The 12,099-nt window shown below is 42.4% G+C and overlaps 1 protein-coding gene across 1 annotated transcript in view; it reads left to right on the top strand.

Moving 5' to 3' along the window:
* LOC140737585 (lipoxygenase homology domain-containing protein 1-like) overlaps positions 1-12,099 on the top strand; it is a 394,473-nt gene that overhangs the window by 234,809 nt on the left and 147,565 nt on the right. Inside the window, exons 23-24 of the mRNA XM_073064021.1 lie at positions 2,201-2,393; positions 8,851-9,011. Coding sequence (XP_072920122.1) covers positions 2,201-2,393; positions 8,851-9,011 — 354 coding nt within the window. The remainder of the gene's footprint in view (positions 1-2,200; positions 2,394-8,850; positions 9,012-12,099) is intronic.

Here is a 12,099-nt window from a genome sequence, read left to right as displayed (position 1 = left end):
GAAATAATAACACTGAGGAATTTCAAGTTGCCGACTCTCTCCACCTCTGATCCCCCAGTAAAGACTGTCTTTTGGATCTCTGGTTTCCCTCTCCTGAAGTCTGCAATCAATTCCTTGGTCTAGCTGACATTGAGTGAGAGGTTGTTGTTATGGCACCACTCAGCCATATGGTTCAGTATGGTGATTTATGACCACCATTCATTCAGCCTCTAACAGTGCTGTCATCAGTAATCTTGAATATGGCATTGGAACTGTGTTTAGCTACTTGGTTATAAGTGTAAGGTGAGTAGAGCAGGGGGCTAAGCACACAGCCTTGTGATGCACCAGTGCTGATGGAGGTTGTGGAGGAGATGTTGTTGCCAATCTGAACTGACTAGGGTCTACAAGTGAGGAAATTGAGGATCCAATTACACAGGAAGCTCCAAAGTTTTGGAGCTTATTGATTAGTTTTGAGATGACGATGGTATTGAATGGCAAGATGCTGTCGATAAAGAGCATCTGATGTAATGTCTTTGCTGTCCAGCTGAATGAAGAGCCAATGAAATGGCAATGAGGAGGTGTTTGCTGTCTCGGGGTAAATTAGGGTGGATAAACCCCTGTGGCACGACAATGTGTTCCCTCGAGCCCTGTAGAGGCTAGTGCAGAAATAGCCAGGGACAGAGTAAAGATATTTAAAACTTCCTTTGCCATGGGTGAGGTGCCAAAGGATTGAGGGACAGCTAATATTGTTCTGTTGTTCAAGAAAGGCTCGAAGAATTAGTCAGGAAATTATAGTCTGGTGAGCCTGATATCAGTAATGGGAAAGTTATGGGAAGGTATTCTGAAAACTGGATATATAAGTATTTGGATAGACTGGGACTGATTAGGGAAAGTCGGTGTGGCTTTGTGCATGGTAGATCATATCTAACCAAACTTAGAGTTTTTCAAGGAAGTTACCAGAAAAGTTGATGAAGGCAAGGCAGTGGATGCTGTCTACATGGTTTTAAGCAAGGCATTTGACAAGATCTCACTTGAGATGCTGGTCAAAAAGGTTCCATCACTTTGCATTCAAGATAAATTAGTAAATTGGAATAGACCCTGGCTTTGCAGGAAAAGCCAGAGAGAGGTATTAGATGGTTGCCCCTCTGACTGGAGGCCTGTGACTAGTGGAATCTCACGAGGATCAGCACTGGGTCCGTTTGTTGTTTGTCATCTATATCAATGATCTGGGTGATAATGTGGTTAATTGGATCAGCAAATTTGCTGATGAAGCCAAGATTGGAGGTGTAGTGGACAGCAAGGAAGACGGCAAAGACTTGCAGTGAGATCTGGACCAGCTGGAAAAATGGCAGGTGGAATTTAATGCTGACAGGAGGGAGGACCAACCAGGATAGGTCTTACACGGTGAGCGGTAGGGCAATGCTGAGTTTGGTAGAACAGAGAGATCTGGGAATACTGGTCCATAATTCCTTGAAAATGGCATCATAGGTAGATAGGGTCGTAAAGAAAGCTTGTGGCATTTTCACCTTCATAAATCAATGTATTGAGTACAGGAGTTGGGATGTTATGTTGAAATTGTATAAGATGTTGGTGAGGCCTAATCTGGAGTATCGTGTGCAGTTTTGGTCACCACCTACAGGAAAGATGTGAATAAAATTGAAAGAGTGGAGAGAAAATTTATAAGGATGTTGCCAGGGCTTGAGGACCTGAGTTACAGGGAAAGATTGACTAGGTTAGGACTTCATTCCCTAGACCTTAGAAGATTAAGGAAATAATTGATTGTAGTATACAGAACTATGAGGGGTATAGATAGAGTAAATGCAAGCAGGCTTTTTCCACTGCGTTTAGATGAGATTACAAGAGTTCACGAGTTAAAGGTGAAAGGTGAAATGTTTAAGGGGAACATGAGGGGGAATTTCTTCACTTAGTGGTGAGGGTGTGGAACGAGCTGCCAGCGTAAGTGGTGGATGCAAGTTCAATGTCAACATTTATGACAAGTTTGAATAGGTACAAGGATGGGAGGGGTATGAAGGGCTACAGTCCAGGCGGACAGAAGGGCCTGTTTCTGTGTGGTTTTTCTCTCTTTCTCTTGCTTTAACTATGAGATAATAATATGGCACATATTATGGTCACCCAGTAACCAAACTTCAGCCTTTCTACTTTGGGTTTGAGCCTGTGTAGAAATGTTTCCAAAACTGATGCTGACTCCTCGTGTCCACAGCTAAAGCGTCTGCTAATTGGACATGATAATGTAGGACTACGAGCCGGCTGGTTCCTGGACAACGTTCGGATTAAGGTTCCAGCCCATGGAAAGGAATACATGTTCCCGGCTCACCGGTGGCTCTGCAAGGACGAAGCAGATGGCAAGACTGAGGTCGAGATATACCCCAGTGAGATCACGGAGATTGAAAAATGTAAGTAAGCATACCAGCATAAGATTTAAATTGAGGATGCTCCTCTCCTCTGAGTTTACTGCAAGAAGGTATTCCTCTTTCCCTGCTCTTTAGTTGATTGTTTATTTATTGAGATACAATGTGGAACGGGCCCTTCTGGCCCTTCCAGCCCCACCACCCAGCAACCCCGCTTTGACCCCAGCCTAATCACAGGACAATTTGCAATGACCTACTAACCGGCATGTCTTTGGACTGTGGGAGAAAACTGGAGACCCAGAGAAAACCAAGCATTCCAAGGGAGGACATACAGACTCTTTACAGATGATGTCAGAATTGAACTCTGAACTCTGACACCCTGAGCTGTAATAACATCGTGCTAACTGTGCTGCTCGAAATGTGTTTGTGATCATTGAGAGTGGTTTGATTTAAGCCCTTGAAACTCTCCCGTTCCCACAGTGCTAATGAAACAAACTGCTCACTTCATACCCAAAACCTCAGTCTTTCTCAGTGTTATATACCCCTAGGGTTCATTTTTTCTGTGGACTGTCACTTTAAAACGCCAAGAGAATGACTCTGACTTTTGGACACTGTTGGATTTCTACTGATTACAAAATTGCTTCGTTACTATGGTGAGAGAGGAGGTGGAGTTATTTGATGGACAATTGATTGTTTATACAAGTTCGCGGCTTGTTTTGAATATACAAGTACACACAGCCACACAGCTCAGAGTTGAGATGGATTCTGTGAATGAAAGACACCAGTGAGTCAGTTGCTGGTTTAAACTTTCAGTAGCCCAAAAGGGTGAGTTGAGATTGATCCAGAGTATTGATAAATGACTCTCACAAGTTTGCTGCAACTAGAAGAAGTTTGCAGAGAGAGGAGAGGAGAGGAAGGTTTGAAACAGAAGAAACAAAGAGATCACTGTTTAAACTCTCTCTAAGTAGCCCATAAGGGTGGGTTTGATTCCATTTGAAAACGCAAGTGTGATTGTCACATAGTTAATCCACAGGAGTGGGTTCTGTGGTGATGGTGGTGGGGGGAATCTTTGTGTGTACCGCATGTGTGTTTACCCTTTGTCTGGGTGTGGTATTTCACTGAAGAAAGGCACCCCTGTGGCAAATCACTGTTGGAGTTACTTCATATGTCGTGGAACTGGATCAGTGGCTATCAGTAAGGGTGACCCTGTGGGAACCACTGGTGCGTCTAACCCTTGCCTGGGTTGGTAACCTTACCACTTGAAGACGTTACCCTTAGTGTAGTCACATTTGGCTGACTTGAAGGATTCGGAGGACAATGGGAAGATTGATGACAACTGTTTATTTGGAGTACAAATACCTTTTTCTCACCTCAGTTCCATGGATTTAAGTGAACTTTCTTGCATACCATCGTAAGACTGCAACTCTTGCCACCTGAGCTTGAATAAGTTTGGGAACTTTATTTACACACCTGTATATGCATTACACTGCTAACTCTTGGTTTACCTGGTTTAAGTTTCTATATTTGGTAGTTACTAATAAAATAGAGATTTGTTGACAGCAACACCAGACTCCAGGTGTGTCCTATTGCTGCTGATATTTTTACAGGGTTGCGCGTACGTAACATCAGCTTCACATTGAACTTCCTATCCCCACATCACAGTGACACAGAACAAGATAGGACATGGTTCAGCATGATTTCCTGAAGAGAAAATCCTGCCTGACAAACCTATTGGAATTCTTTAAGGAGATTACAAGTAGATGCAGTGGATGCAGATAAAGGGGATGCAGTGGATGTTGTATATTTGAACTTTCAGAAGGCCTTTGACAAGGTGCCACACATGAGGCTGCTTACCAAGTTAAGAGCCCATGGTATTACAGAAAAGTTACTAACATGGTTAGAGCATTGGCTGATTGGTTGAGGCAGTGAGTGGGAATAAAAGATCCTTTTTTGGTTGGCTGCCAGTGTCTAGTGGTGTTCCACTGGGGTCAGTGTTGGGACTGCTTCTTTTTATGCTGTATATAAATTATTTAGATGATAGAATAGTTGACTTTGTTGCCAAGTTTGCAGATAATACAAAGATTGTTGGAGGGGTAGATAGTGTTGAGGAAACAGGTAGGATGCAGGACTTAGACAGACTAGGAGAATGGGCAAGGAAGTGGCAAATGAAATACACTGTTGGAAAATGCATGGTCATGCACTTTGGTAGTAGAAATAAATGTATGAACTATTTTCTAAATGGAGAGAATATCCAAAAATCTGAGTTGCAAAGGGACTTGGGAGTCCTTGTACAGAACACCCTAAAGGTTAATTTGCAGGTTGATTCAGCGGTGAAGAAGGCAAATGCAATGTTAGCATTCATTTCAAGAGCTCTAGGATACAAGACCAAGGATGTGATGCTGAGGCTTTATAAAGCACTGGTGAGGCCTCACCTTGAGTATTGTGAACAGTTTTGGGTTCCTCATCTAAGAAAAGTTGTGTTGGCATTGGAGAGGGTCCAGAGGAGGTTCACAAGGATGATTCCAGGAATGAAAGGGTTATCATATGAGGAACTTTTGATACCTCTGGGCTTGTACTCACTGGAATTTAGAAGGATGACGGGGAATCTCATTGAAACCTTTTAAATGTTGAAAGGCCTGGACAGAGTAGATGTGGAAAGGATGTTTCCCATGGTGGGAGTGTCTAGGAGAAGAGGGCACAGCCTCAGGGTAGAGAGGCATCCATTTAAAGCAGAGATGTGTATTAATTTCTTATGCTGCGTGTGGTCAATTTGTGGAATTTGTTACCACAGGCAGCTGTGGAAGCCAGATCACTGGGTGTAATTAAGGTGGAGCTTGATTGGTTCTTGATAGGACACGGTATCAAAAGTTACGGTGAGAAGACCGGGGAGTGGGGCTGAGGAGGGGGAAAAGGATCAACCATGACTGGGTGGCATTTGTGCCTCTTTTAGAGCCCAGTTCAGTGTGGGGAGTAAAACAGGAATTAACTCATTTTAAGATTCTTTGTACCACTCTGCCGTAACCCATCTGATCCTGGTGACTTGCTTAATTTAAGCCACTAATTGCAGCTTTTAATTCAACTTCAGTTATGTCAGCAGTCATCCTTCTATTTTGTTCTTTGCTTAAAGTGGGTTACTCTAGAGAATTCAAGAAGGTGTCACTTTGGGTTATGCTTCCCTCTGGAACTTTGGAATGTAGCATTTTGTAAAACACTTCAAAAGCTTCTTGAATTTCACTTAGCTTATTTTTTATCATTTTCATTCTTGGGTCCCTAATTCTATGAATTGTATTTTCTGCTATCTTTTTTTTCAGTGTCCACGCCAATATTTTCATAGATTTCGATCCACTTTCATAATGTCTCTGTTTCAGAAACATTAAGTTTTTCCTGATTTCTTGCATAGCCAAACTATTTATTTCATTCTTAATTTTTTAAATTTCCCCTAATGTATCCTGTGCCAAATTCAATTTGTGTTTTTTTTCTCTAGTTCCTTCAGCCTATTTTGTAATTCCTCTTATGTTTTATTCCTTATTTTTTTCTTATATGAAGATATCGCTATAATTTTCCCTCTCAAGACAGCCTTCAGAGTATCCCATAAAATGGGAGGTGAAACCTCTCCATTATCATTAAATTCTAAGTAGAGACCAATTTCTTTTTTAATTTGTTCCTTAAAGTACAGATCATTGAGTAGACTTGAATTTAGTTTCCAAATAGTATTCTTTGGTTGTAGGTCAATATCAACAGATAAATATATAGGTGCATGGTCACTTACATCTATTGTCCCAATTCCACAGGTGTTTATTTTGTCTTTGTCTTTTCCAAATGTTATGAATAGTCTATTCTTGTATATACAGAATGTGGAGCAGAATAATGAGTGTAATCCCTTCTGTCAGGGAAAAGGTCTCTCCATATACCAATTAAACCAACATCCTCAAAAAGTGTATTAACTTTCTTATGTAAAGATTTTGTTTCATAGGTTTTTCTATTGGAAGAGTCTAAGTTTGGTAGTAATTGTAAATTTAAGTCTCCCCCACATATCAGGAGACCTTCTGTTTCCATTACCATAATATCAGTAATTTTCTGAAAGAAACCAATAACACTTCCCAGGGGTGCCTATATATTCAATAGAGTAACTGAATTGCCGTCTATATTCCCCCTTACCAGAATATATCTGCCTTCTTTATCTCCCATTTTGAATATTTTTTCAAAATTTAGCTTACTTGAGATAAGAATAGCAACTCCTCTCCTATGTCCTGATTTATATGAGGAGAAAAACAGATTACTGAAGCCCATTCTCTTTAGTTTTTTATGCTCATTATCACTTAAATGAGTTTCCTGTAAATATACTACATGGGTTTGTTCTTTTTTCATTTTGGATAAAATTCTCTTACGTTTGATTGGATTTAATAGCCCATTTACATTAAAAGAAATGAATTTTACCTTGTCCTTAGCCATCTGTGTTTATCTGTCAATGTATCATCGAAATTAGAATAAAACGTAATCGATCTACTGCCTGAACAAATAAGAACCAAGAAACTCAAATAATAGCAAAAATTGCAACGAACGTGTGATTCCAAGGCTGAGGTCTCTAGTAGATGACCCTGCGTTGAGCTAGAGGAAATGTCTAGCTGTGGGGGATAACCCCTCCTATTTGTGAGTTGAGGGCCCCCATTGCAGTATTCATAAAAGTCAGTGAACAAATCCATTACACAGAAAAGATTTCCCTGTGTACTCCTCCTATATATATACACACATATATACGTACACATACATACACACACACACACACACACATTACACACATACACATATATATTCTCATTTTGGTGGGGAAAAAGAAGTAAGTGAGCGAATAAAGAATAACAACTAAGTAATATAAAATCCACGTTATAATAAGTATTTCTCGAGATAGGTATATCACTGTGTACTTTTGCTTCTGTTTAGCTTTTCAGCATTTTTAAAGTTAGCCAAACCTTATGGCTCTTCTGAAAGGGGTGAGGACTATCTTTGGGAAACTCCTGGTCTCTTCCTGATACGTTTCTCTCGGCTTCCTCCCGTCTCCTGCCTTCTCAATTCTCGCACTATTTCCCAAGCCGAGCAGGACAATTCCTCAGTCAGGCTTTCTTTCGTTTTGGTCATGCTGACGGGCAATCCTCTGGCCCTCATGTCTGTAGTCACCTCTTCCACTGTCTGGTATAACTGCATCCCGTTGTCATAAAACACTCGAAGTTTAGCAGGGTACGGAGTTTGAAATCTAATCGTATTTTGCTTTAGTATTCTTTGCGTTTCTGGAGGACTGCAGGGGGGTAATCTTGGTCGAAATATATTAATTTATCCTCTTAAAAACACTATCTTCTTACCCCAGGCCCTTCGTAGAATCTCCGTCTTGGTGCTGTACTGAAGGAATTTAATTATAATTGATCGTGGCTTTCTATCCTGGGCAGGTTTTGGGACTAACGCGCGGTGGGCTCTTTCGACTTCCAGCTCCATAGCCGGGGGAATCTCCAGCGCGTCCCGCAGTAACTTTCCGACAAAGTCCGTTATAGACGGGCCCGCCGCTCCTTCGGGAACATTGGTAGATTCTGATATTTTTCCGCTGTGATCTTCCCTCCAGATCAAGCAGTTTACCTTCTTGGTGATGTATGATTTTTATTGTCTTGCTCAGTGTCCGTTCCACATTTTGAACGCGATCTTCCACCTTCTCAATTCAAGTATCTGCCACCGCTATTTTTTGATTAACGCTGGCAAGCTCTGCCTTAATATCACGGAGCTGCTGCTTTATATCTTTCTGGACCTCCATTATTTCTTTCAGGATTTCGAAGACATTTGCCGCTTCATCTGAACGAGGCCCAGCGGCTGCCTCGCTCGCACGTGGTTGGGTCGGAGAGCCGCTCGCTGCACTCCTCTCAGACACAGGCTCCGCAGTGTTGCTTTTTTTATTTCCATTTCTTCTGCCCATTCTTGCCCCTCTTTTCAGTTCAAATATTTTCCGAAAAATATTATATTTGATGGGTTAATGGGGCTTAATACGCGTTTTTCTGGAGGAACTAGTGACTTAAGCTGCCATTCTCGACGATGATGTCACCGGAAAAAACAGCCTAGTAATTTCTAAGGTAGGGACATGTTCAGCACAGCTTTGTGGGCCGAAGGGCCTGTATTGTACTGTAGGTTTTCTATGTTTCTCCCCGCAGCCTCTGTCACTCCAGAGAATACAACTCAAGTTTGTCTAACCTCTTGTTATAGAACTTGCCCTCTAATCCAGGCATCATTCCTGATGAACCTCTTCTGCACCCTCTCCAAAACTTCAACATCTTTCCTCTCATGGGGCAACCAGAACTGTATGTAATGTTGCAGGTTTTTGTGTGAGGGAACCTGAGGAAAGAGCTGGAGTAAGAACACAAGTAGGGTTTACCCTACATGAACGCATGGTTGCTCTGCACTCTGTATCCCACCTTGATATGGACCTGTAATGTATTTAACTTCAATTGCTTGTGTCTCTGGCCAGTAATAAACTACCAAGTGGAGGTGTGCACGGGAGATGTCACTGGAGCCGGTACTGATGCTAAAGTCTTCATCCAGATGTATGGAAAACTCGGGAAAACTGAATTAATCCGCCTCCATAGTCGTTCAGACAATTTTGTCCGAGGAGAAACAGAAATGTTTAAGGTAGGCTTGGGAGCAGGGAGACTGAAGGAGAGGGTCTGGGGGTTGGGGATGGAGGAGAGAGTGGTTGTTACATCAAGCAGGATTGGGATCAGGACCCACACCACCAGGTTCAGGAACAATCAAACAGTCAAATCTCAGAATTCATCCATCATCTGGGACACCCACCATCCAGGTCATGCTCTCTTCTCACTGCTACCATCAGGAAGAAGGTACAGGAGCCTCAGGACTCACACCACCAGCTTCAGGAACAGTTATTACCCCTCAACCATTAGGCTCCTGAACCAGAGGGGATAACTTCACTCACCCCAACACTGAACTGCTCCCACACCCTATGGACTCACTTTCAAAGACTCTTCATCTCATGTTCTCAATATTTATTGCTTATTTATTTATTATTTATTTTTGTATTTTGTATGCTGGAAATCCAGAGCAAATGCACAAGATGCTGGGGAAACTCAGTAGGTCAAGCAGTGATCTATGGAGGGGAATAAACAGTCGATATTTCGGCTCGAGACCCTTCATCAGGACCAGAAAGGGAGGGGGAAGAAGCCGCAATAAGAAGGAGGGGCAGGGGAAGGAGTACAAGCTGGGAGGTGATGGGTGAGACCAGGTGAGGGGGACAGAAGGTGAGTGGGTGATGGAGGGGAATGAAGTGAGAAGCTGGGAGGTGAAAGGGTGAAAAGGCAAAGGGCTGTAGAAGAAGGAATCTGATAGAGGGGAGTGGACCATGGGAGAAAGGGAAGGAGGAGGATCACCCATGAGATTTGATAGGCAGGCTGTGTACACGTAGGGCCAGTATTGCTCTAATTCCTGAGCAGAATGAGATCCTTTGAAGTATGCAGGCCTCTACTTCACATGCTCTACCAGTCTGTTGGTGCCAGTACAATCTTCTATACGGAGACATGATCCACTCTCGCTGATCACGGTACGTGAAGACAGAGGAGGACACCACGGGCGTTCTGCCGCAGGCAAACATGAGAATTTTTAGAAGCATGGTTCTCCTCTGATAACTCTGTAAACAAACATATCAAAGTATACGCCATCTACCAACGCCTAAGAACCAGTAGAATTCAGAGGTCAGCTGAAGGATAGCCAATCAGGACCTAGGCAATCGAATGACCCGAGCTACCAACATTCACAATCCTAAACCAGACTGCATGCATTTAGGTGAGAGGGAATAATTTTAAACAAGATGTAAAGGGCAAGTTTTTTACACAGAGGGTGGTGGGTGCCTACAAAGGCAAATAGAAGTGTTTAAGAGACGTTTCAATAGACGCATGAATATGAGAAAAAAAATGATATGGACATTATGTTGGCAAAGGGGATTAGTTTAGTTGGTCATTTGATTCCTAATGTAATTGGTTCAGCACAATGTTGTGGGCCACAGGGCCTTTTCTTGTGCTATACCGCTCTGTGTTCAATATAAACTCCCTTTGATTCAAGAGAGGCTGCTAGGGATAGCGGAGAAATTACTTTAGTCAGAGGGTGGTAAATCTGTGGAATTTGTTGCCACAAGCAGCTGTGGAATCCAAGTCATTGGGTGTATTTAAGGCAGAGATAGATAGGTTCTTGATTAGCCAGGGCATCAAAGGGTATGGGGAGAAGGCAGGGGAGTGTGGATGACTGGAAGAATTGGATCAACCCATGATTGAATGGCGGAGCAGACTCGATGGGCCGAATGGCCCACTTCTGCTTCTGTATCTTATGGTCTTACGTTTACACTTCACAGTTCAAGGTAAATTTATTATCAAAGTACATATATGCATTTATTTAGAGATACAGTGTAGAACAGTCCCTCAGTCCCTTCCGGCCCAATGAGCCACACTGCCCAGGAATCCACCAATTTAACATAGAATATAGAAATCCACAGCACATTACAGGCCCTTTGGCCCACAATGTTGTGCCAACCATGTAACCTACTCTAGAAACTGTCAATAATTACCCTACCGAATAGCCCTCTATTTCTCTAAGCTCCACTGACCCACCACTCTCTGTGAAGAACTTACCTCTGACATCGCCCTTGTACCTACTTCCAAGCACCTTAAAACTATTCCCCCTTGTGTTAGCCATCTCAGCCTTCTGGCTATCCACACGATCAATGCCCCGCATCATCTTATACACCTCTATCATGTCACCTCTCATCCTCTGTCACTCCAAGGAGAAAAGGCCGAGTTCACTCAACCACTTAATCCTAACTTACTCACAGAACTATTTACAATGACAACTTATTAACCAGTATGTCTTTGGACTGTGGGAGGAAACCCACGTGTTGATGGGAAAGATGTACAAGCTTTTTACAGAGTGCCGGAATTGAATTCCAAACTCCGATGACGCAAGCTAACCACTCACTATCCCATGGTGGTGCCCCAATAGGTCACCGTTACTACCCTGTTACATTTTCTTATGGGTATTCACAGTAAATACAAAGAAGCACAATAGAATAAATGAAAAACTGTACACAAACTAAGACAAACAAGCAACTAATGTGCAAAAGACAACAGATTATGCAAATACAAAAAAGAAAACAAAATATTAATAATAAGTAAATAATGAACATTGAGAATGTGAGTTGTAGATTCCTTGAAAGTGAGAACATAGATTGTGGGATCAGCTCAGTAATTGGGCAGGTGATTTCATTTTGATTTTACTAAGGCAGTGAGAAGGCATTTCTTGCTTCCTCAGTCAACAGCCAACATAGTCAAAGTCCCCACCCTCCCTGGGCGTTCTCTCTTCTCCCCACTCATCAGGCAGAAGGTTCAAAAGCCTGAAAGCATGTGCCACCAGACTCCAGGACAGCTTCTACGCCACTGTTATATGACTTTTGAATGGTCTCCTAGTACAAAAAGATGAACTTTTGACCTCACAATTTACCTCATTATGATCTTGTACCTTACTGTCTACCTGCACTGCACTTTCTCTGTGGCTGTCACACCTTATTCCACATTGTTATTGGTTTACCTCGTTCTACCTCAATGTATAATGATCTGATCTGTATGAACACTATACAAGACAAGCTTTTCACAGTATCTCCATATGTGTGAGAATTTTAAACCAATTCCAATTGCCTGAAGGGGGAGCACACCACTGC

Source organism: Hemitrygon akajei, chromosome 13 (assembly GCF_048418815.1).
Source record: "Hemitrygon akajei chromosome 13, sHemAka1.3, whole genome shotgun sequence".
Taxonomy (NCBI): domain Eukaryota; kingdom Metazoa; phylum Chordata; class Chondrichthyes; order Myliobatiformes; family Dasyatidae; genus Hemitrygon; species Hemitrygon akajei.
Note: the sequence above shows the minus strand (reverse complement) of the source record. Positions and strands in the feature narration are given on the sequence as shown.